We start from the raw sequence: 26873 nt of genomic DNA, 5'->3' as shown, positions 1-26873 counted from the left end.
TATAACAATTACAAATAAATAACATCCGTTTTCTCAAATGAAACAAATTAAATGGTTAAAAGGTCGTTGGACTGCCTTTTCCACACACAAACACAGACTTTCCGCCTTTTTTCAACATTAGGCCTAGTCAGTACCGTTAAATGCCGTTAAATGTGCGTGACGTCATTTGTGAAAGTGATGCACTAAGACTGAGACGATCTTTGGCCCACCCGCCCTCCCCCTCCCAAACAAAACAAAACAAAACAAAACAAAACAAAATGTCAAAGTATACTAAGTTTACCACAGGCTTTATTTTACTCATAAAACTGAAAAAAACTTGTAAACCCCCATAAAAATCTTGAGGAAACCAGTGGCGAATTAGACTTTTGGGTTCTGATGTCATCCCTGCACCACTCTTTAATAATTGATGAACAACCAGGACATTTTAAAAGAGGTGTAAAGTCCAGGTTCAGAAAGTATAAGGCCCCGTTTACACGATGGGAAAACGCAGATATTTCTCTGCGTTTTGGCCTGTCATTTACACGAAAACGCCGTTTTTATCCCAGAAAACGATTATTTCTAAAAACTCCGGCCAAAGTGGAGATTTCTGAAAACGCCGGTTATATGTTGTCGTGTCAACTGGGAGAAACGGGGTTTTAGGTTCTCTCTTGTCGATTCTGAGGATTCTGATTGGCTTGCATGGCTTTATCCTTCTCCCTACACTGCCGCCCATAGGTTTGGCATAGTTATGATGGCGCTCGACGGCGTATATATGCGGGTTGTGTGCACGATGTTATTATTGAAAACGGAGGGGGGGAAATATTCGTTTCTCTAAATACCCGGCTATGTGTAAATGTGGCCTAAGTCCTCCTCAGTATTTTGTTCCAATCACCTGGATTTGCTAATTAGCACAGTTTTTTTAGCCAGGAGAACTAATTAGTGAAATCAGCTGACTGAGTTCATGGGTGGAATAAACATATGGCAGGACTTTTACTTTCTGACCCCTGGACTACATCTCTGCATTTTAATATATATAAAAAAACACACTCATATGTTTCTTCTTTTTCTCTCTTTTGCTTGTGTCTCAACAGCAGCTAAATCCACCCCAACGGCTCTTTTAAGAGCCAAGACAAAATACAAGACAATCAATAACTCAAGTGCGTCTTTGGCTTTGTAAGTATGTTTTTACTGTCAAGCACCTTCTCAGTATCTGGGTTTAGATTAATTGAAGCTATGTCATGCAGCAAGTTATCGGTGAAGTCTTAATAAAGACATCGAAAGGATAGTTCCTCTAGAAACAATCTGTCATGATCCTGGCTCTCTTTACTCTGTCTCCCCCTTTTGGTCACACACACTCATGCACTCTCGCTGATCATCATACCTCTCATTACACACACACACATTTCTCTCATCACCCCCAGCTGTGTCCACTCTCTACTCGTTACTTTGTCACTCTTTCCACACCTGTTCTCTCTTTCTCTAATTATGTCTGCTTCTTTAGCCCTGTTTCTCCCTGTCTCGTTGCCAGATTATTTCACGAGTAATACGTATGAGTCGTCAGTATTTCACCTCTCGTTCCTGTCTTGTCTTGTCCTGTGTATCCTTGGGAGATTGTTCTACCTCTCTACATGTGCGACTAAGCTGTGCTTGTTACAGAATACCTGCTCGTCTCCGCCTGCTGAGATCTGACCTCCTGTGAGTTACCTGTTTGCCTGGCATCGCCTCGGTGTCTTCGGTCTCCGAGATCGCACGGCTGTCTCTTCTGAGGATCAAGTTTCGTTCTGTCTATATTCCTCTGGAAGATCTTTTGTTATCCATTATCGCTGAAAGATTTGTTCTCATCCTCTGGACAGCTACTTTCTGTTATTAAAGACTGTTATTCCGCATCTCGCTATTGGGTCATTCTTCTCTCCATATCACAGAATAATCTGGCCAAGATGGACCCAGCGAGCGGTAACCAGTTTCAATCTGCTGTCGAACTCCAAGGTGCTATGCTGGGCCGGCATGAGGAGGAGCTTACCGCCGCGAGACAAGCCGTTGAGTCCTTAGTCTCCCAGGTATCAGGTCTCTCCGCACAGCTCCATCATCTGCGCCATGAAGCTTCCGTTTCTCAGGATCACCGCGAGACCCCGGAACCACGAGTCAACAACCCTCCGTGCTTCGCGGGTGAGCCCACTCAATGTCGCGCCTTCTTGACTCAATGTGAAGTAGTCTTCTCTCTTCAACCCTCGACCTATGCTTCGGATCGTGCCAGAGTGGCCTTCGTTATTTCTCTCCTTGCTGGACAAGCCCGTGAATGGGGAGCAGCCAACTGGGAGACTGAGACGGCCTGTACTCTTGACTTTTCTCTGTTTAAAGCCGAGATGATTCGTGTCTTCGACCGCTCTGCATATGGAGAGGAGGCTTCACGTTTACTCTCCTCCCTTCGCCAGGGTAGACGCTCCGCTGCGGATTTCTCGATTGAATTCCGCACTCTCGCGACCACCAGTGGTTGGAATGAGCCGGCTTTGGTGGCCCGCTTCCAGGAGGGGCTTAATTCCGAGCTAAAGGATGAGATCTGCGCTCGAGGGGTGCCGACTCGACTTGATGACCTGATCGACCTGGCGATCCGGATGGAGAAGCGATTCGACCTACGCCGTCGCTCACACAACCTTGAGTTTTCTCTGCTCTCTCCCTCACCCTCCGTTCCTCCTTCGTCTCCCAGTGGTACGGAGCCGGAGGCAATGCAGCTCGGAGGATTACGCATCTCTGCTAGGGAACGAGAAAGGAGAGTGACCAATCGCCTCTGCATGTACTGTGCTTCCTCTGATCACTTTGTTAATAATTGCCCGGTAAAAGCCAGAGCTCGCCAGTAAGCGGAGGGCTACTGGCGAGCGCTTCTTCCAGGGACTCTCCATCGAGGTCGTGTACCACTCTCTCCATTTCTCTCCGCTGGCCTGGGTCTTCTGTCGCCTGTGCAGCCTTGATAGACTCTGGTGCGGAGGGGAATTTCGTCGACGAGGCGTGGGCTCAAGAGCAAGGTATTCCCCTCATTGACTTAAGAGACTCCACCCCACTTTATGCCCTAGACGGTAGTGCCCTTCCTCGGATTCGGAGGAGGACCGTTCCTCTCACTCTAACTGTCTCGGGGAACCACAGCGAGACCATTTCTTTTTTTGTTTTTTGTTCACCTTTTAGTCCGGTGGTTTTAGGACACCCCTGGCTGGTTCAGCATAATCCTCAGATCAATTGGTCTAATAATTCTGTGTTGTCTTGGAAATTGTCGTGTCATGTCGAATGTTTAACCTCTGCTATTCCTCCTGTGTCTTCTGTCTCTGTTTCTCAGGAGGGGCCGGGTGATTTGTCTGGGGTACCGGAGGAATATCACGATCTGCGGGAGGTGTTCAGTCGTTCCCGGGCCACTTCTCTTCCTCCTCATCGACCGTACGACTGTGGCATCGATCTCCTCCCGGGGACTATGCCCCCGCGGGGAAGACTTTATTCTTTGTCAACCCCCGAACGCGAAGCACTCGAGAATTACCTTTTCGACTCCCTTAATGCAGGTACCATTGTACCCTCTTCGTCTCCTGCCGGCGCTGGGTTTTTTTTTTGTTAAAAAGAAGGAAGGTTCTTTGCGTCCCTGCATAGATTATAGAGGGCTGAATGAGATCACTGTCAAGAATCGTTATCCCTTGCCACTGATGTCTTCAGCCTTTGAACTACTGCAGGGAGCAAAGTTTTTTACTAATCTTGACCTTCGTAATGCTTATCATCTCGTGCGCATCAAGGAGGGCGATGAGTGGAAGACCGCCTTTAACACGCCCCTCGGTCACTTTGAATACCGGGTTCTTCCGTTCGGTCTGGTCAACGCTCCTGCCGTTTTTCAAGCCCTCGTCAACGATGTCCTTCGGGATATGCTTAATATTTTTGTCTTCGTTTATCTCGATGACATTTTGATTTTTTCACCCTCTCTCGAAGTGCACGTCCAACACGTTCGTCGGGTTCTCCAGCGGTTATTAGAGAATCGACTCTTTGTCAAAGCTGAGAAGTGCACCTTTCATTCTCCCTCTGTTACGTTTCTCGGCTCGATCATTTCTGCGGAGGGGATCGGAATGGATCCTTCTAAGGTCCAGGCGGTTATTGATTTGCCCGTTCCTGACTCTCGTGTCGCGCTGCAGCGATTTCTCGGTTTCGCTAATTTTTATCGCCGCTTTATACGCAACTTTAGTCAGGTGGCCGCCCCGCTCACCGCCTTGACTTCAGTCAAGTCTAGATTCGTGTGGTCAGTTCCGGCTCAGCGTGCTTTCGATCGTCTTAAATCCCTTTTCACTACCGCCCCCATTCTGCTCACCCCCGACGTCGCGAGACAGTTTATCGTCGAGGTCGACGCTTCTGAGGTGGGGGTCGGGGCGGTTCTCTCTCAGCGCTCGTCGGTCGATGAAAAGGTACACCCCTGTGCCTTCTTTTCGCACCGCCTCTCTCCCGCGGAGCGTAATTATGACGTCGGGAACCGTGAATTACTCGCCATACGTTTGGCACTGGGAGAGTGGCGTCAATGGTTAGAAGGGGCTCCAGTTCCGTTCATTGTTTGGACGGACCACAGAAACCTGGAGTATATTCGTTCCGCCAAGAGATTGAACGCTCGCCAGGCTCGTTGGGCTCTGTTTTTCACGCGTTTTGATTTTTCCATCTCTTATCGTCCCGGGTCGAAGAACGTTAAACCAGACGCTCTTTCCCGTCTCTTCGACTCCTCGACTTCCACCACTGCACAGGAGGAGATTATTCCTTCTAACTGTGTAGTGGGTGCGGCAGTCTGGGGAGTCGAGAGACTGGTAAAGCGCGCCCTCACTCACGCTACCGTTCCGCGCGCCTGTCCTAAGCATCTTCTGTTTGTTCCTACTCCTGCGCGCTTAGCAACCCTTCAGTGGGGCCACTCCTCTAAATTGTCCGCCCATCCCGGCGTGCGGGGCACTCTCGCCTCTATCCGTCAACGCTTTTGGTGGCCTAGATTGGAACGAGACGCGCGTCGTTTTGTCGCCTCCTGTCCTGTTTGTGCCCAGACCAAGGCCGGTAATTCGCCACCTGCAGGTCTACTTCGTCCCTTACCGGTTCCTTCACGTCCATGGTCCCACATTGGACTCGATTTTATCACCGGTCTTCCTCCGTCTGCAGGGAACACGGTCATTTTAACTGTCGTTGACCGCTTCTCTAAGTCCGCGCACTTCATTCCGCTCGTCAAGCTTCCCTCTGCCAAAGAGACGGCCCAGATCATGGTTGATCATGTTTTTAAATTACACGGTCTTCCCACCGACGTGGTTTCTGATAGGGGACCACAGTTCGCCTCTCAATTTTGGAGAGAGTTCTGTCGTCTTATCGGAGCTACCGCCAGCCTTTCGTCCGGGTTTCATCCCCAAACTAACGGTCAGGCCGAACGAGCCAATCAAATTGTCACCCGCAGCCTCCGCAGTCTTGCACACCGTAATCCCTCGTCTTGGTCAGAGCAACTTGCCTGGGCAGAATACGCGCACAATTCGCTTCCCAGTTCCGCCACGGGTCTCTCACCATTTAATTGTTGCCTGGGTTATCAACCCCCATTGTTCTCCTCGCAGAATACTGAATCTAATGTTCCTTCTGTACAAGCGTTCATCGATCGCTGCAAGCGCACTTGGACAGAGGTGAGATCATCACTCTGTCGCTCGAGGAGGCGCATGAGCAACACCGTTAACAAACGTCGTGTCAAAAGCCCTCGCTATGTTTGTGGCCAACGGGTCTGGCTTTCCACGTCCAATTTACCTCTCCAATCAGAATCTCGTAAGCTAGCTCCTCGTTTTGTCGGGCCGTTTCGTATCGATAAGGTCATCAGTCCTGTCGTTGTTAAGCTCGCCCTTCCTCCTAGTCTTCGTCGTGTCCACCCCGTTTTTCACGTCTCCTGCATAAAACCGACCGTTCGCGCGCCCTCTCGCCCTTCTATTCCTCCCATTCGTGTTGAAGGGACGCCGGTTTACAAGGTCCGCAAGCTTTTAGATATGCGACGCCGAGGTCGTGGGCATCAATATTTAGTGGACTGGGAGGGGTACGGTCCTGAGGAGAGGAGTTGGGTTTCGGCTCGGGACATCCTGGACCCCTCGCTCATTGATGATTTCCTCCGGTCCCGTCAGTCTCCTGCCTCGGGAGCGCCAGGAGGCGCTCGTTGAGGAGAGGGTACTGTCATGATCCTGGCTCTCTTTACTCTGTCTCCCCCTTTTGGTCACACACACTCATGCACTCTCGCTGATCATCATACCTCTCATTACACACACACACATTTCTCTCATCACCCCCAGCTGTGTCCACTCTCTACTCGTTACTTTGTCACTCTTTCCACACCTGTTCTCTCTTTCTCTAATTATGTCTGCTTCTTTAGCCCTGTTTCTCCCTGTCTCGTTGCCAGATTATTTCACGAGTAATACGTATGAGTCGTCAGTATTTCACCTCTCGTTCCTGTCTTGTCTTGTCCTGTGTATCCTTGGGAGATTGTTCTACCTCTCTACATGTGCGACTAAGCTGTGCTTGTTACAGAATACCTGCTCGTCTCCGCCTGCTGAGATCTGACCTCCTGTGAGTTACCTGTTTGCCTGGCATCGCCTCGGTGTCTTCGGTCTCCGAGATCGCACGGCTGTCTCTTCTGAGGATCAAGTTTCGTTCTGTCTATATTCCTCTGGAAGATCTTTTGTTATCCATTATCGCTGAAAGATTTGTTCTCATCCTCTGGACAGCTACTTTCTGTTATTAAAGACTGTTATTCCGCATCTCGCTATTGGGTCATTCTTCTCTCCACATCACACAATCAAGCATCCTGCATCTTAAAACACGTTCCTCCATTGTCAAGAAAACTGGACATTTTAATATTCTTGATAACCAAAACTGGTAACACTTTACAATAAGGTTCATTAGTTAACTACATTACTAAGCGTGCCATGAACTAATAATGACCTGCACTTCTACAGCATTTATGAAAGGGATAGTTCACCCAAAAATTACAATTCTGTCATCATATACTCACCCTCAAGTTGTTTCAAACCTGTATGAGTTTTTTTCTTCTGTTGAACACAAAAGAAGATATTTTGAAGAATGTTGGTGATCAGACAGTTGATGGACCCCATTGACTTCCATAGTATCTTTTTTTCCTACTATGAAAGTCAATGGGGTCCATCAACTGTCTGATCACCAACATTCTTCAAAATATCTTCTTTTGTGTTCAACAGAAGAAAAAAACTCATACAGGTTTGAAACAACTTGAGGGTGAGTAAATGATGACAGAATTGTAATTTTTGGGTGAACTATCCCTTTAATGTTAATTTCAACATTTATTAAAATCTTGTTAACATTAGTTAATGCACTGTAAACTAACATGAACAAACAATGAACAGCTGTATTTTTATTAACTGACATTAATAATGATTAAACTGTAACAAATGTATTGCTCATGGTTTTTTCATACATTAACTAATGAAGCTTATTGTAAAGTACAAGACAGCACACATGGAATATGGGCTTTCAGAAAATTCAATGTTTGCTTGATTTGTTTTTGACCCCCAACAAACACAGATGTAAATTGGAATATTTTATCATGTTTATTTGTGAAGGTAGTAAGTCAATAACTTGTACTGTTAAAATGTGTCGTATGTTCTTTGCTTGTCTTTGTTTTAAACAGGCTCCCGACACTTCTTTTTAGCAAAAACCCTGTCCTTACAGAAAGGTATGTCACACATAAGCAGTTGTTTATAACAGTGGTGTAACCAGAAATAATTTGTAGATTTATTGCATTTAAAAAACTTAAAGCAACTAACCTACACTATTAAGTTCAGTAAAGAAGTGTCAATCCAATATGCATTTATTAAATGCTATTCAATACAAAATTGGTTCTTCAAAAACAATCTTTAAATGGGCAACTTCATCAATATGGCTTTTTTTACTTTTCAAATCCACTCATTTCAATTAAAACAACTCTAGCAAATTGGAAGAAAAAAAATCATGCAAGTTCAAGTCTGTAGATTTCTAAATAACTTGGAAAGTGTAACATCATCTAGTACAATTTGCTGTTCCACCACCAGAGCTATGCTCCTTCCCACTGAGCAAGCGACGTCTGTGGACATACAAAACAGGTTGATATCGCGTCCGTCCGTCCAGGCCATGATCTGAACGTCCATTGACAACCAGAATAAGTCGATTAATGACACTGAGAAATTATGTTTTATCAGGCCATAATCTAAACGTCCACTGACAGCTAGTACTAGTTGAGAAAAAAACGTTCATATTGACTATAATCTAAACGTCCATTGACATCTAGATTTAGTCGATTTATGACGTGAATAAAGATGTCCAATCTGGCCACAATCTAAACGTCCACTGACGGCCAGAACTAGTTCAAAACAGACACTCATACTGGCTATAATCTGGACGTCCGTTGACATCCAGAATTAGTTGAAGAATGACTTTGAAAAAAGATGTCCAATCTGGCCACAATCTAAAAGTCCACTGACGACCAGAATTAGTTGAGAAAAGACGTTAATACAGGCAATAATCTGGACGTCCGTTGACATCTAGATTCAGTCGATTTATGACGTGAATAAAGATGTCCAATCTGGCCACAATCTAAACGTCCACTGACGACCAGAATAAGTTGAGAAAAGACGTTCATATTGACTATAATCTAAACGTCCATTGACATCTAGATTTAGTTTATTTATGACGTGAATGAAGATGTCCAATCTGGCCATAATCTAAACGTCCACTGACAGCCAGTACTAGTTGAGGAAAGACGTTCGTATTGACTATAATCTAAACGTCCATTGACATCTAGATTTAGTTTATTTATGACGTGAATGAAGATGTCCAATCTGGCCATAATCTAAACGTCCACTGACAGCCAGTACTAGTTGAGGAAAGACGTTCGTATTGACTATAATCTAAACGTCCATTGACATCTAGATTTAGTTTATTTATGACGTGAATAAAGATGTCCAATCTGGCCATAATCTAAACGTCCACTGACGGCCAGCACTAGTTGAGGAAAGACGTTCGTATTGACTATAATCTAAACGTCCATTGACATCTAGATTTAGTTGATTTATGACGTGAATAAAGATGTCCAATCTGGCCACAATCTAAACGTCCACTGACGACCAGAATAAGTTGAGAAAAGACGTTCATATTGACTATAATCTAAACGTCCATTGACATCTAGATTTAGTTTATTTATGACGTGAATGAAGATGTCCAATCTGGTCATAATCTAAACGTCCACTGACAGCCAGTACTAGTTGAGGAAAGACGTTCGTATTGACTATAATCTAAACGTCCATTGACATCTAGATTTAGTTTATTTATGACGTGAATAAAGATGTCCAATCTGGCCATAATCTAAACGTCCACTGACGGCCAGCACTAGTTGAGGAAAGACGTTCGTATTGACTATAATCTAAACGTCCATTGACATCTAGATTTAGTTTATTTATGACGTGAATGAAGATGTCCAATCTGGCCATAATCTAAACGTCCACTGACAGCCAGTACTAGTTGAGGAAAGATGTTCGTATTGACTATAATCTAAACGTCCATTGACATCTAGATTTAGTTTATTTATGACGTGAATAAAGATGTCCAATCTGGCCATAATCTAAACGTCCACTGACAGCCAGTACTAGTTTAGGAAAGACGTTCGTATTGACTATAATCTAAACGTCCATTGACATCTAGATGTAGTCGGTTTATGCCATTTAATGAAGATGTCCAATCTGACCATAATCTAAACGTCCACTGACAGCCAGTACTAGTTGAGGAAAGACGTTCATATTGACTATAATCTAAACGTCCATTGACATCTAGATGTAGTCGGTTTATGCCATTGAATGAAGATGTCCAATCTGGCCATAATCTAAACGTCCACTGACAGCCAGTACTAGTTGAGGAAAGACGTTCATATTGACTATAATCTAAACGTCCATTGACATCTAGATGTAGTCGATTTATGACATTGAATGAAGATGTCCAATCTGACCATAATCTAAACGTCCACTGACAGCCAGTACTAGTTTAGGAAAGACGTTCATATTGACTATAATCTAAACGTCCATTGACATCTAGATTTAGTTGATTTATGCCGTGAATGAAGATGTCCAATCTGGCCATAATCTAAACGTCCACTGACAGCCAGTACTAGTTTAGGAAAGACGTTCATATTGACCATAATCTAAACGTCCATTGACATCTAGATTTAGTCGATTTATGCCGTGAATGAAGATGTTTATCTGGCCATAATCTGGACGTCCGTTGACATCCAGAATTAGTTGAGAAAAGACGTTAATACAGGCAATAATCTTAATTGATGAATGACGTGAATAAAGATGTCCAATCTGCCCACAATCTAAACATCCGTAAACATCCAGATTTAGTCAATAAATGACAGAAAATATGTTAAGGCTACAAACAAAACGTCAACCAATCAAAAAAGATGTCATAAATGACTGTTAAAAAAAATTAACAACCATTGTCATTGTCATAACTGCAGAGTCCCTCAGTCCAGATAATTTCCTAAAGTCTACACCTCCAAAAATGTGTAACCCTAATTCATGTCAAGGCGACGCAGGCCACAAGGACTTGGTCAACTCGTCCTGTATGTTAGATGGTGTTAAGCATCGGTCACTGACTTTGCAAATAAATACATATTTTGGTTACAATAACATGGTTATTCGTTTAAATATGCAGTAACATTTTGAAATTAGCCAGCAAGCAGTATTTTTTTAGGGCAGGTTTGCTTGCTAATGCTAACGGCAGACACCTTGCAAATAACCTCAGACTTATCACCCCTAGCCACTCCGAAAGGGTCACAACGCTGTAGGAGCGACGCCGTCTGCGTGTAGGCTAGTTGACGCTATAAGTGTATGCATATTGGCTATTGGTTTTTTTATCCCTGTCATTCAACCCTCTACATAATTTAATTATTTTGGTCACCTTGCTCTTTTAAACTTTCACTTTAGGCAGGTCAGTCAGCATGGGGAAAGCAGTGGCAGGATGACTTTACTGATTTTTTTATGATCTGATCATCTCTGAGAAGTATAGGCCTATTCACCTTATTCCGGAAGTAGCACTGGGTGGCGCCATCCGCGTAATCTCACTTCCTGTTTTAGCTACTTAGCGCTTTGTTTGCCCTGGTCAAATCTGTTATCAGTCTTAGTTTAATTTAATTGCCTTCTAATTTATTTAAAGAAATTAGAGATGGCCAGTGTTAACTGTGCAGTCCGTGGCTGCCATAACAGCTGGAGAAAAAGAAATTTGACGCTGTCTCAGCTTTGTTATGAGCATCAAAAGAAGAGATCTGAATGTTGTGGGCCAGCATTTACTCTGCACCGACCCCCGGTCAAGGAAGAGGACAGGCGTGCGTGGCTTAAGGCGCTGAATTTAAAGAACCCGCCGAAGTTTCCTTTTGTCTGTTCCTATCACTTTGTAGACGGTAAACCTACTCCTGAACATCCATACCCCGAGAAATGGTTAGGCTACGTCGCGCCTCTGAAGAGACCTCGCCGGGTGCTAGTAAGAAACACAAGTAAGTTGACATGATGAATAAGTTGTTTGACAAGACTCTCCGCCTGATCCTGTTTGTGTATGTTTAGTGCAATAGACATTATTTATTGGGCTATCAAGACATTTAACAAAGATCATGTCATGTTCTTTAATTTGTTAAAATATGTAAAGTAATGTGATTGGTTCTATGTAACACTTTGTGAAATTATGAAAACCAGAGGTGTGCAGTACTGCGTTAGCTAGCTATATTTACAAAGTTTCTTTACTTTTAATGTAATTGAGTATTTTTAACAGTCTGTTATAAACGTTTTTGTTTAACTAAAAGCTTTATTTTAACAATATGAAACATTTCTTCTTCCAAAATTATTTAATTATTTCTTAGTTTTGTAAATTTAAGATCAGACTTTTCATTTGAATTGCATGATTTTTTTTGTACAAATTGTCAAACGGATGTAGCGTTCACAATTTCTCTAATTTGAGTACATTATATTTACTTGAACCCCTACTGTTGTATTGAAGTAACTTTAACTTTACTTAAATATATAGATGTCACCAATGTTGTACTATTTTTGTTTCCTCAGCTGCATCTGCCACCTGTGCTGTGGAAGACAATAATCATGAGGAAGAAACCCCTTGGCTTCCTCCTGACCACGACTACGCAGGGAGTCCTACCCCATTATTAGACCAGCCACTTAAGCACGATAAGGCAACACAGTGCTCGGGTCCCCCCGAACTGAACAAACAACTTCTCCGCTCTGATCACCTCAGCCTTCTGTACACAGGCTTTAATTTGGAAACCTTTTCTTTTTTAGCTGATCAGCTGACAAAGGATTACATAAATGCTTTTCAGATGGATGCTCGTGATCAGGTGTTTATGTCACTGATGAAGCTGCGGCTGAATTTGCTGCAGGATCACCTTGCTGAAATATTTCATGTCTCACAGTCACAAGTCAGCAAGATTACATCATTGTGGTACGACATCATGGAGGAGAAGATGAGGACTTACATCCCATGGCTGCCCAGGGAGACCATTCAAGCTACAATGCCACAATGTTTTAAAGATCACTATCCAACAACAACCTGTGTCATTGACTGCTCTGAAACCCCCCTCCAGAAACCCCACAACCTTGACTCAAGAGGCGAGTCTTATAGTCATTATTACGGCCAAAATACAATCAAATACCTGGTGGCGATTGCTCCCTGTGGTCTAATAATGTTTGTGTCTGCTGCATATGGAGGACGGTGCAGTGACAAATTTATTACAGCAGATAGTGGCTTTTTGGACTACCTACGTGCAGGAGATGTAGTCATGGCGGACAGAGGCTTCATCATTTCAGACCTCCTCCGTGAACGAAAAGTTAAGCTCATCTTGCCAGCGTTCACAAAAAAGGGGCTGCAACTGTCAGAAGAGGACACAACCAACACCAGACGCATTGCTAATGTCCGTGTCCATGTTGAACGGGTCATCCGTCGTCTAAAAAACTTCAGACTCATTTCACAGACTGTTCCGATTAATCTGGCCCCCAAATTGGACAAAATCTTGAGAATCTGTGCAGCTTTATCTAACCTGCGTGGGGATATCATTCATGAAGAGGAAGATTAGTTGTAAATTAATAATTGTAAATACTTAAGTTAAGCTTTTCTTTAACAGTGTTTCCTCTACTCAATTGTCTTTAGTGATTCCTGCGTGCTTGTGTACTTTTTTTTATTTTTACATAATGCACGTTTTAAAGAAACATGAAATTGATACATGTAGAGTTATAAAATGTTGATAGAAACAATCACTGCTTGTTACAATGAAAGCTGTTTATTTGTACATTAAACAGAACATGGAACAAAAACTGTCAAACTATTCTGTCAGCACATATGAACTAAGATGTAAACATTTGTCAAAAAATAGAATCACAAACACGTGGCTGAAAGACTGAAAGGCTTTGTTGTTGGCCAATAACTTTAATGAAGTACAACATTTCGTCAATTTTGCAAACTATTCAAAAACTAAACTACTGTATTTGGCACCTGCTCCAACTGAAATAGAATTCTACAGTGTGAAAGCAACCTATAGAAATAATAATTTGACTTCACGTTTGTGTCTGCCCAGCACACAGTCCCTGTGCATATCGCGCACAAAGCACCAAACGACCCTCCTATGTAATATGTGGCCATTGCTTCATGTCATCACCCCACTCAGACACATCCCTTGGGTGAGGCAAACATATCCCCCCTGAGCTCTTCAGTGTGTGTATTGTTTCCTCCCATGTACTTTTCTCCATTGTTGACATCTGTGAAAGATAAAAGTAATTAGTATAGTCAGAAACACTTAAAATTTTAATGTAACAGACTAATGATGCAGCAGACAGTGTGAAATAAGAGAGCGCTGTAGCTACATTTGTTTTTACATTTATGCTTTACTGTTCTCAGTATGATATTGATATAAGTAGATAGGCTATAATTTTATAGCCAAATGCGTTGGCCTATGGTTATTAATAACTGCTGCAATGTACTAAAGTACATTTCACTTGAAGCTTTTGAAACAATGCCACCATCAAATTATTTAATAGCTGTGTCTTTCTAATAGCTATTACTTAGTTATGAATATGTGCACAAACACTACTACATGTAAAGTTTGAAACATTATTACACCACAGTTTGTTTGTTTAATCACCAGATACATTTGCAGTGTATAGCTAACAGATGAGAAAAAAATAGCCACGAACTGGTGTTACAACTTTAGATGTTTGTGGCTAATGTAGGCTAAACACTACACATCGGCCGGGCTGCGATCAGACAGGCAGACGGGTCATATAAACACCTAAAAGTCGTTAAAAAATTACCTAGAGAAACATTTGGCACAAATTAGCTTACCTTATGTGACATTTTATCAGTGAGACTTCTCTGCAGTTCTCCTCGAAATTGAATGAGAGTCCGCTAAACCGGAAGTTCGTTTACAACGGAAGTACTGGACAGAAGTAAAAGTGGGCGGGGCGGAATAAGGTGAATAGGATACAGGCAGGTCGGCACAAATTGACAGATCTAATCCCTCAAACTCAAGGCGAGGAAGAAACCAAACTGTCAATAACTGATAACATGTGAGTTATAGCCACATTAATTTTTGGGAACAGGGAAAATGGCTAGGACAGATTTCTTCCAGTCCATGAACTATTTATTCTAAAGTTTTATATAAAATTATATTTATATTCTAGAAAAAGTGATTCATTTATTGTATTTTTTTTATTTGTCATTGTCTTTGTTTGAGGGTGATGAAATGTCCACTTATATTGGGCCTTCAGTGCTCTTTGAAGGCCTGGCCGGGGTTCCAAAATAGCTGTTCTGACCACCTTGACTCCTTCAGCTACATGGGACCAAGCCCAAATATAAAATCAATTTCACCCATAACAACTATACTCCTCCAAATGTCAGCCTTTGTAATTTTAGTTAAATTTGTCAATTTATAATAGGCTAGCTTATTGTTTTGCTGTTATTATTTTTTTTTTTTATGTGTATGCTGCTTAGTAAAATTATATTAAAAAAGTGATAAGCATAGAAGGTTTTCGGATAAGTGTTATTTTTATTTTGTTTAAGTGTGGTGGAAAAGGCGGTTTTATTGGGTACACCGGTTTCAAGAAGATCGTGATATCCCTCGATCCCCTGTGAAAAACAGTTCTTCCTTTATAGTGAAAATAAATAATAGGGACTGTGTCAAGTATACATTATTTTGAAAAAATGTTTTAACTTTTATAACATGATACTGAGATTTTTTTAAATGATCAAACATGCTCGGAATACAAGTTTCTCCGGTTCTGTGGCGGACGGATATGTGACTGTAGTCCGCCGCGCAACATTCTCCGCGCATTCCGCACCAAGGTCTTCGTCTCGTGTCGCGGTCTCGAGTTGCACTTGACGTCCCCATCAAAAAATTCGTAAGTATGTTATAATATTGGTAATACTAATAGTGAGTGATTCCCGAAATGTTATCTCAAAGTTTTGATCGTTAGTCCAGGTAATTCAAATGTTTTTTTTTCCCTCTAAATAGACGTGCTAGCTACTTAAGCTAGTTTAGTTGCCAAGGAAGGCCGTCTTCGTCTCGTTTTGCACTTGAGTCGACGTCCGCATCAAGGACTTTGTAAGTAACTATGTTATAATATTGGTAATACTAATAGTGAGTGATTCCCGAAATGTTATCTCAAAGTTTTTATCGTTAGTCCCAGTTGGTCCAGCTAAGTAATTCAAATGTTTTTTTTTCCCCTCTAAATAGACGTGCTAGCTACTTAAGCTAGTTTAGTTGCCAAGGAAGGCCGTCTTCGTCTCGTTTTGCACTTGAGTCGACGTCCGCATCAAGGACTTTGTAAGTAACTATGTTATAATATTGGTAATACTAATAGTGAGTGATTCCCGAAATGTTATCTCAAAGTTTTTATCGTTAGTCCCAGTTGGTCCAGCTAAGTAATTCAAATGTTTTTTTTCCCTCTAAATAGACGTGCTAGCTACTTAAGCTAGTTTAGTTGCCAAGGAAGGCCGTCTTCGTCTCGTGTCGCTGTCTCGTTTTGCACTTGAGTCGACGTCCGCATCAAGGACTTTGTAAGTAACTATGTTATAATATTGGTAATACTATTAGTGAGTGATTCCCGAAATGTTATCATAAAGTTTTTTTCGTTAGTGCCAGTTGGTCCAGGTAACGTTAAATGTTTTTCCTCTAAATGGACGTGCTAGCTACTTAAGCTAGCTTAGTTGGCAGCAATCAGCCTCAAACCTTTCTATGGCAAGCCGTTTTAACATTTAATAATTTAAACCGACTAGTATCTATTTTCATGCTATAACGTTACATATGTTTTTCTATACTAGTATCTATTCCAACCTAGTGGTTATTCTTGACTAGTCAGAACAGCCACTGTGACTGTGGAGTTCAATTGTAACAAAAGAATAGTTAACGTTAGTCACTATCAAAATAAGTACTAGTACCTAAAGAATAAGCACTAGTACCTAAAGAATAAGCACTAGTACCTAAGAATAAGTACTAGTACCTAAAGAATAAGCACTAGTACCTAAAGAATAAGCACTAGTACCAATAAGTACTAGTACCTAAAGAATAAGCACTAGTACCTAAAGAATAAGCACTAGTACCAATAAGTACTAGTACCTAAAGAATAAGCACTAGTACCTAAAGAATAAGCACTAGTACCTAAGAATAAGCACTAGTACCTAAAGAATAAGCACTAGTACCTAAAGAATAAGCACTAGTACCTAAGAATAAGTACTAGTACCTAAAGAATAAGCACTAGTACCTAAAGAATAAGCACTAGTACCTAAAGAATAAGCACTAGTACCTAAGAATAAGCACTAGTACCTAAAGAATAAGCACTAGTACCTAATGAATAAGCACTAGTACCTAAAGAATAAGCACTAGTACCTAAAGAATAAGCACTAGTACCTAAAGAATAAGCACTAGTACCTAAGAATAAGCACTAGTACCTAAAGAATAAGCACTAGTACCTAATGAATAAGCACTAGTACCTAAAGAATAAGCACTAGTACCTAAAGAATAAGCACTAGTACCTAATGAATAAGCACTAGTACCTAAAGAATAAGCACTAGTACCTAAAGAATAAGCACTAGTACCTAAAGAATAAGCACTAGTACCTAAAGAATAAGCACTAGTACCTAAAGAATAAGCACTAGTACCTAAAGAATAAGCACTAGTACCTAAAGAATAAGTACTAGTAGGCTACTTAATGGAATAGAATAGATACTAGTAAAAAATGTACTAGTAGCATGAAAATAGATACTAGTCGGTTGAAATGATTAAAAACGGCTTGCCATAGAAGTACTAGTATCTAATAATAAGTACTTGGGGTGTAACGGTTAACAAAATTCACGGTTCGGTTCAATACGTTACACTTGTGTCACAGTTCTGTACGTTTTCAATACAGCAAAAAGAAAGAAATGCCAGAGAAATTTCCTTGATTTTGTTTTATTCTTTTTTTTATTAAAACTAACTTCATAAAGTATTATATTTTTTACTTTGAGCAATGATGGAGCTATAATAGGAGCATATAAAACAAAACAATGAAATGTAATATTTTGTACTTATAAACAAATGTTTATTTTAGTTCAGATTAACATTTGAGGGCAGCAATAGAGATGTGACAGTAGCCGCGTTTCCATTACCCTTCAAATTGCGCAAATTGAAATTGCGAATTGAAAATACGCTCAATGGAAACACGTCAATTTCGCAAAAACTCTCGTTTATCGCAAAAAAGTTTTTACGCTCGCATGAGGAGGTTTTTCAGCCAATTCGAAAAAGGAGTATTTCGCAAAACTGCAATGGAAACAGTTTTTGCGCATTTACAGTCACCTGACTTAGAAGACGCGGTGTGTTTGGGGTCCGTGTACGCAAATAATAATAATTATCATCATTATAACATTTACTAGGCTACATATTTAGATGAGGCTTTTATCCAAAAAAGGAACAAAGCAATTCGTCAAATGTCATTCATAATACGGGTTAGACAATAATAATACAGAGCTGAGATTATCACAAATAAACACAATATTTTGACGCATATCTAAGGGTTTGTGTGGAGTGTGGAGCGCGCACTATGGCACGGAGGCGCGGGCGTGAACACTTGCATTTTCCTATTAACAGTGAAACAACTTAATATAGCCTACTCTATAATTTCTGGTCATACAGAAAATAATAATACATTATTTGTAACTACTTTTATTTGTGTAAACAATAACAAGAAAATGTTGTGCTTTTGTAAAATAAAATAAAACAATCAGGCGCGTTTTCATGATCTCCCTGAACTGGAGCGCGAGAACTGAAACATATAGCATGTAGCTAAAGCTTGAAATGACCACTTTAAAACGAACAAATTCGAATCGAAAGCTATACATTTTGTTCTGATTAAGTAATCCGTATGAAAGGTGCATTTCTCTCTAAAAGCGCATCTGCTTAACAGCGGAGATGTTTTTAGCCGAGTTAGAAAACAATAGGCTAGTTTAATAATATTAATGGCTCTTCTTATTCAGCACTGCGGGAAAATGTCAATTCCAGGTTCTAATTTGGCCTTAGAAAACCAGTAAAATCAACATGTTTTCCATATTAATTTGTGAATATTTTACATGTTTAATAAAGGGGAAAAAAGTCATTAAACAAACATCTGAAAATTCGTCGATATTAACTTTTTTGCGCAGCAGTTGGTGTAGCCAGTTCAAATTAAAATTGTGGTGTTCAACTTTGCGTTTTAAAAAGACAACCGTTTATTTTTCGTTTTTCAATTACGGGTTTAAAAAGGAAAAAACGAATGGACACAAAAGTAGCCTACATGGATCGTTTGGAATAGGAGACAGAGTTCTTTATTAAATTCATAAAATAAACAATAATTAACCTATAGGAATACTGGATTCTAAACTTCAAAGAAATGCCACAATCAAAACCTCAGAGCAGAAATGAGGGTGAAACACCCAGAAACTCCTTATATTTCGTTTGGAATATAAGGGTCTTTCCCTGCCATTAATGCTTGGATAACACGTACGTCTCCTTCCATTAATAATAATAATGTCTAATGCGGCTGTGATATTATATAAAAAAAAGATTTTTGGAATGACTTATCGCGAGAGAAAAAAGGACGTTTTAGTCGCATAACATCGGTTAATGGAAACGCCGTCATTTCGCAATAGTTTTTTATCGATATTTAGATAATAGCGCAAAACATTTGCGCAAATCTGTAATGGAAACGCGGCTAGTGATAATATTCTCCCATTAATAATGTCTCGACTTGTGACAACACCGGTAATATCGGTTTCATCGGGTGGGAGGAGTGATGTAAAAAAAAAAAAAAAAAATGAATAAAACTAAATAAAAAATTTAAATAACACTCCAGGTCTCCGCACCAGTCACGTAACTGAAAACTATGAAAGCCGTGTGACGGCCAACATTACAGAAATTATTCCCTCTGATTTTCTGCTTCATTAATAAAGTTTGACTACTCGCAGCAGTCTCATATGCGCTTAGAGCTCGTGTGAATTGCACATAGGGGTGGGCGATATGGCAAAAATATCATATCACGATTTTTTTCAGGAAAATCACGATTCCTTTTCATGTTGGTTTTACTATTTTGCAAGTGACTGATCATCACAGCCAAACTAATGTCCCTATTTAAAAACAAAGCCTTAGGTAACAAAATATAAAATAAAAAAGAATGGCAGACATTTAGGCCAAAGTGGCGAAGATAAAAAATCTTTGTCATTTTCTTTATTAAAAAATTAACAAAGATACACATACACAACTTAATATACAAATTAAATAAACTGCTTTATTTTTTCAGCTACAGGTGTATTTAACAGCATTGAAGAAAGTAATTAAATGAACAAATATGAAAATAAAACATAGACTTCACTGTATAACTTTTACATTGATTCTTATTAAAGCTACTATTAAAGTTCTCAGTCAAGAGTGAGTGAGATGCTCTTTGTATTTTGTTGTTTTATTAAAAAATTTAAATTCTCTCAAGCCGTTTTAAACCCGATTAAGTCTCCCTCATCTGTTGAAAATAAAAGTTATTTGGAAGAATGTGGGTAACCAAACAGTTGATGTACCCCAGTGACTTCCATAATAGGTTTTTCCTGCAATGGTAGTCAATGGGGACCAGCAACCGCCCGGTTACACACTCCTCAAAATATCTTCTTTTGTGTTCAGCACAAGAAATAAATTAATACAGGTTTGGAACAACATTAGAGAGTGAGTAAATAATGACAGAATTTTTTTTTTTGGGTAACTGTCCCTTTAAGGACAAGCGGCAGCATGTTTACTATTAGGGCTACTGTCACTTTAAGACCTGCGCGCAACGAGTCTACACGCATTTGACAAGCAGATTTTTTTTCTTCATTTTTTCTATTGTTCTTTCACTTTAGACATAACCAACTTTGTTTATGTAAACCTTGAGTGTATTTGACAGTATTAGCGCAATAAGACTCGAAAGATAACTTAGCCCAGTAATCAGGCGCTGTTAGACAGGCTTTTAGTGCATGTGCGCGTCGGGTGTATTGCGCTCAGAAAAGCGCCCGTTAGAACAGCGCATCAGCAGCGAATTACATGTTTAACCGGCAAGGCTTTAAAGCACATGCAAATAATTAATTTTTATGAACTAGTGTCCCGTTCCTCTGCATTTCATGTGGATATACGTCGCGCTGTACAGTATGTTGAGACGGAGGCGCCAGAAATGCAAACTGATCAAATGCACGATCCTACGATATTTCTTCAAAAGCAGATCGTGGAGACATTTTAATCGTCCACGATCAAAAATCGTAATATCGCACACCCCTAATTGCACATATATAATGAAGTTAACGAACAACCTCTATCCATCAGGAAACGCCAAATTTGTCGCTAAATTTCACTGCGCTTCATGAAGAGTTTTTCTTTTGCGTGAAGAAGCCGTTCGCCGGAGATGTGTTAAAAGAACGGAGTGCATTCATAATTTTTAGGCTACCTGTATAATAATCCTCCTGGGGCCGGGTCTGAGTGAGTCATTTACTCTCTTACCTTTGTTCTTTGATTAAAGGTCCCGTTTTTCGTGTGTTTTTGAAGCTTTGATTGTGTTTGCAGTGTGCAATACTAATACATTTTTTGTGTATGTGTGCGGAGGTTAGTCAAACTGTTCTAGTGACGTCATTAAAGCAGGAAGTAGAGGATATAGTCCAAACCGGCCGTTCGCTGTAGGCTTTGAAAGGGGACTTCTGTAAAATCAAATATCTCGCTTGGCATTGAACTTTGAGCTTTATAATTTTACAGGTATATTTATGCTCTAACAGCAACATTACACACTCGCTAAAGTTTAAAAAATGGAATCACGAAGAACGGGACCTTTAACATTAATGACACTTTAAGACCGGTCGCTGCTGACAGAGACGCGATATGACACGCGTCCCATTTTCTCACAAATCTCTATTTTAGACTTTATTTAAATCATTTAAGACTGCTCTTATAAGGACACTCAACAAAACGGACATTTTGGCATAATTTGTGTGTGTTATGGTTTGTTCAAGACCGAAAGAGAACTCGATAGGCTTTAACTGATGCTCTACAGCGATCTGTCAGACACATTAAAGACTGTATTTATTGTTTACATTTCTTGACAAAATTGCCAAATTTGAAAGTTGAGACATCTAAGTTTGTTTCACATCTAAAGTAACCTGTTCTGTCCTATCTGTCGGCGCGCTTTCTGCTCCGCAATGTCAGTGTGCTCTCTGCTCCGCTATGTATTTTTCACTGAGTGAGAACAGTGTGGCGTGAGAGAGCGGTGTAGCTTGTTGGACATAGCAACAGTAACTAAAGGGGCGGGTCTTTGCGAACGGTCAATTTGGAGGCAATGAACATATTAACCGTTGTGCCGTGCTGCTTATATTTATCACGCAGTAAAAATGAAAACGTAAACGTAGCCCATGCCTGCAATGTATATCGAAATATCGTAAATGTGTTTAAAAATCATATCACCGTTATTGAAAAAAATTATATCGCGATACATATTGATATCGAATTATTGTCCTGCCCTATATTTAATATTACTGGATTTTGTTTTGACACTTTCAACTTAAGGGTTACAGATGGCTTATTTAAGAATGTGGAGAAAACGTAAAGCAGACATCAATGAACTTCTCCAGTCTGACGATGACAATGCGGTGACAATCGACAACGCAGTGACGACAAATGATAGAGAGGAAACAACCAATGATGATGGTGGAAGCAATACTGATGACCACAGCACCAGTGTGACCACTGATGGTTCAGACTTTGACACTGACATCGGAATGTGTGACTCAGATGTGGAGATTTTGAATCCCGAACCAGAGGTCCAAGTTAGAAACCTAGGTGATGACTTGCGAGAGTGGAGTACAAGACACCAAATTACTAATAGGTCCCTAAATGAATTATTGCAGATTCTAAGGGATCATGGACATGTACTCCCCAAAGATGCACGCACATTACTAGCCACTCCTCAAGTCATTGACAGCCATTCAAAATGCAATGGCCAGTATATATACTATGGCTTGGAGGGTGGCATTTCCCGTGTACTGTGTCAAAATGATGCTTTCAGACAACAACACAGTACGGTCAGTTTGGATGTCAACATTGATGGACTACCAATCTTTAAAAGTAGTAAAGTCCAGTTCTGGCCAATACTGGTGAAATTTAGCAATTTCAGTCCATTTATTGTGGCATTATACTGCGGGGAAAGCAAGCCTGAGCCCCTTGATGAATATCTCCATGACTTTTTGGAGGAGTTCAATAATCTCCAACAGAATGGCCTGGTGTTTCGTGAGAAAAAATATGCCGTAAATGTTCGTACCTTTGTATGTGATGCACCGGCAAGAGCATATTTAAAATGCATTAAAGGTCATACTGCATATGACAGTTGTGAGAGGTGCCAAGTGAAAGGACAGTATGTTGAAAGAAGAGTTGTCTTTAATCAGCTGACATCCACCTTGCGCACAGATGAAGCATTTAGTCAGTTAGAGTATTCCCGCCATCAAAATGGGTCTAGCCCTTTAATAGCTGCTGGGATTCCCTGTGTCAGTGCCTTTGTTTTAGATTATATGCATACGATTTGCTTGGGTGTTGTTAGGCGGCTGTTGGTGTATCTGACTAGAGGCCCAAAACTGTGTAGGATCTCTGTGAGACAGAAAATGGAAATCTCACAAAAACTAAACATGCTACGAGGCCAGATGCCCAGTGAGTTTGCGAGACAGCCCCGTGGCCTTCAGGAGTTGGACAGGTGGAAAGCCACAGAGTTCCGTCAGTTTCTTCTTTACACGGGACCCATAGTACTCAAAAATACTGTCTCCTCACAGCTCTATGATCATTTTGTGACATTTACCGTGGCAGTATCCATCATGCTGGACTCAGATGACAGGACAAGAGCTGCCTATTTGGATTTTTCTGCTGAACTGATGAGGCACTTTGTGTCTAGCTGCCCTGCACTCTATGGAAAAACATTTACGGTGTACAATGTGCATGCCCTGTTACACATCCATGAAGATGTCTCTCGTTTCAGGTGCTCTTTAAATGACATATGTTGCTTTCCATATGAGAACTATTTGCAGCAGATCAAAAGATTGGTCAGGACTGGCCAAAATCCATTAGCGCAGGTGTCCAAACGCCTGGTCGAAATCGAACATGCCCAGGGGAATTCCAGTGCACAGCCTAAAGCGAAGCCCCAAATGTACATTTCATCAAAAAGGAGAGACAGCTGCTTCCTTCTGGAAGATGAGAGCTTTGCTTTTGTTCAAGAGAGGAAGGGAGATGGGACAGTTGTTTGCGATGTGGTAAAACAGAGACACACTGTCAACCTGTTTGACACACCATGTCCGTCAAAGCTCTTGAACATTGCTTACATAGGGAATGGCCGTAGATTTCGAAGAAAAGAAGTCAAGGAAAAAGACCTTGGTCGAAAAGTAGCCTGTCTACCTTTCAACAATGGCTCTGTCATGATTCCTCTGCTGCATGGCATTGAACATTCATGATGAAGATTGGCAAGACATAAAGTACGTTGGGTATGTATATATAGGGCTGCACGATTTGGGAAAAATGTCATATTGTCAATATTGCGATATGCGATTGTGATATTATAAACAAATGGTTTCATGAGTCAACTTGCTTGGTTCTCAAGTAAAATGCACACACAGATTAGTGATAATGCTGAAATCTAGAAACATGCAACAACTAAATGCACAGAGTTTTCAAATTGAAATAATATATATTTTTAAATTCAATATTGACATCTTTACATTACTGCAGGCTTGTTATTTGTCTCAATAGTACAACAGTAAAAAAGAGATGTCATATTTACCTGTGCCCTTACTGTCTAACTGGTAGGCCTTTCCTTGGACATGTACCGACATTGAATAAAGTTATACAACAGCCTGCACTGCATAAATTATAAATGAAATATAGACAAATCCTTATTAAAGCTACAAAAGTTCTTTAGCCAAGAGCAGTGAGTAATGTTCACTGTTCTCTTTGTTCTTTGATTAATTTTACTGACCAAGATAATTAGTGGCTACTGTCTCTTTAAGACCAGCCACTGCTGACAGAGACGCGGATCTCGCGCCTCATTCTCTCACAATAATGATCGGTTGATCATATGATTGTGCAGCACTAATGTATATATATATATATATATATATATATATATACATTTATTTATTATATTCATTTTTGTTGCAGGTTATGCTTTTCGTCAGAGCCGTTTGGAATGAAAATGGGAAGGAAATGGAGGGGACCATCCCTGATGCCTGGGTTAATGTAGCTGAAAAAACCCTTCGATGGCCAAAGACGAGGGCAAAATATTGTTTTGACAACCATGTGGCTCCTAAGGAGGACTGGGAAACTTTCCCATTGTTGAAAGTGAAATTTACCTCAGGTAACCTCTTATATTTTGATACAACGGTAAAACAAATGTGAGAAGTAATGTGGACTATACATTGATATAAGCTTTGATGACATGCATGCTGTCTTTGCAGAAAGTCACCATGAGTGTGAGGAGTATGATCAAACCAGCCATGCTGAACAATGTGAAGATGAAGATGAAGAGGTTGTAGTGAAAAAGAGGATGAAAAAAACAAAAAGTTTTGAAGATTTTGTTGAAGGTATGTCCCCATCATTGGTTGAATAGTGAAACCATGCAAACTCATGTTACAATTGTAACGTGTTTTTTAATATTAAAAGGATCGGACCTGTCTGAGGCGTCTGCTGAGGGGGAGGAAAAAGAAAAAGAGAGGAAAGGAGGTACAGAAATGTTTATTGTGGCATTACTTTAATGTGTATTGAAATGTTGCCTGTGCTCAGTAAAAAATGAAGTAAATTATATGTTAATTTTTTTTATACCCCTTATTTACTGATAAGATGCCAGTCCTATAATTTCGGTCTTTCCCACCCCACCAATCAAAAAGTCAAAGAATGGTGAGTTGTTGCTAAGATGACCATGCGCATTTTAACCAGATTCAAATTTTAAGTTAAGTATTTGTATTAAACTATGTCTGTCTTTGTTGTCAGTGGGCCGCGACAGATCAAATAGTGGTGAGTAGAGCTGTCAATCTTCTTGTATTGAAACGTTGCCTGTGCTCAATACACAATTAAGTAAACTGCATGTCAATTTTTTTATACCCCTTATTTACTGATAAGATGCCAGTCCTATGATTCCAGTCTTTCCCACCCCACCAATCAAAAAGTCAAAGAATGGTGAGTTGTTGCTAAGATGACCATGCACATTTTAACCAGATTCATATTTTAAGTATTTGTATTAAACTGTCTATCTTTGTTGTCAGTGGGCCGCGACAGATCAAATAGTGGTGAGTAGAGCTGTCAATCTTCCTATTTAATACCATTCAAATTTCATTTTTCTTTTAATATTCAAATATTTAATGCTCAAATGCAGCCTGTACTTCACTATTATGCATTGTCAACCCCGTAATGAAACATTATCTAAGTGTATTGAAGCAGCTCTCTTGTAAGGGCTAATGGTGCTCGGTTAGCACAATTACAGCATGTTCGAAAGCACAGCTGAAAAGATTTGTCATAAACTAACAATAGTGTTAGCCACGATGCTAACGGCATTGCTAATTAAGCCAAGCAGTGCTGTCACTACCATTATAGTGAGTTAATACGCAACCTATTTCTTGCTGATTGTGATGTTAATGAGAATCAGCTATTAGAAGGTAATATATGAAGTCGAAGCCAACTCTGACAGCTGTAGAGCAGCTTACCTTAACTTTAGCTGTCTCCATGAAGCTCCCAGCTAAACTTCTTTAACTCGCAATGTAGTGAGGAAAAAATAATTTGCTGACTAATGATAACAAACATTTTGGCTCGGTGGATGACGATTTTAAAGTTATTGTTAAAGCTATTTCCCATTCTCAGCCGCAGCCTGTCACTCTTCCCTGTACTAACGTTATTCGGTACTTAACGTTAGCTCAGTAATCTAAAGACCTCACATTACCTTGTGTTTCTCACTCTCGCTAACTTGAATTGACTTGTTCATAAAACGTGACGTGAGAAAAGCATTTTGTAATTTTAGGATTCAAATAGTATTTTTCTTTACTATTCAAATTATATTTGACTTTAAGAATTCGTTCCAACTGCCCTGGTGGTCAGTTTACTTTTTATATGTTTACACTTAAATGTTTAAAGATATAGAGCTCATAAATGTGCGACAAGTATTCGGTGAGTTTTGTTTGTTTAGAGACGTGCTCAAGAAAAAAAAGTGCACGAGACGGAGAGGCAGAAAGCACACCCTGTTTTTTTTCTTTATTTTACAAAAGCACAACGTTTTGTTTTGATTGTAAGTGGACACATA

At 40.3% G+C, this 26873-nt stretch overlaps 1 protein-coding gene and 2 long non-coding RNA genes across 3 annotated transcripts in view; all 3 read left to right on the top strand.

Moving 5' to 3' along the window:
* Positions 1–1068: 1068 nt before the first annotated feature.
* Positions 1069–26873, top strand: part of LOC306996665 — a 37619-nt gene continuing 11814 nt past the window's right edge. Inside the window, exons 1-2 of the long non-coding RNA XR_013797142.1 lie at positions 1069–1152; positions 7652–7696. This is a non-coding gene — a long non-coding RNA (uncharacterized lncRNA). The remainder of the gene's footprint in view (positions 1153–7651; positions 7697–26873) is intronic.
* Positions 11087–13353, top strand: LOC306997420 (uncharacterized protein). The gene is made up of 2 exons (XM_079610726.1): positions 11087–11542; positions 12102–13353. The coding sequence occupies exons 1-2, from the start codon at positions 11215–11217 to the stop codon at positions 13121–13123; spliced, it is 1350 nt and encodes a 449-aa protein (XP_079466852.1). The 5' UTR covers positions 11087–11214; the 3' UTR covers positions 13124–13353.
* LOC306996666 lies at positions 15778–25167 on the top strand. Its single transcript, XR_013797143.1, has 3 exons — positions 15778–15865; positions 24746–24941; positions 25042–25167. It is a non-coding gene; the product is annotated as an uncharacterized lncRNA (long non-coding RNA).

Source organism: Phoxinus phoxinus (assembly GCF_949152265.1).
Source record: "Phoxinus phoxinus genome assembly, chromosome: 4".
NCBI lineage: Eukaryota > Metazoa > Chordata > Actinopteri > Cypriniformes > Leuciscidae > Phoxinus > Phoxinus phoxinus.
This window is presented reverse-complemented; position numbering and strand designations above follow the sequence as displayed.

Excerpts from the sequence above, each read along its gene's own strand:
- LOC306997420 (XM_079610726.1), top strand. The coding sequence starts at position 11,215 with ATGGCCAGTGTTAACTGTGCAGTCCGTGGCTGCCATAACAGCTGGAGA. Across the intron at positions 11,543-12,101 it reads GGTGCTAGTAAGAAACACAA|CTGCATCTGCCACCTGTGCT; the intron begins GTAAGTTGACAT and ends TTGTTTCCTCAG.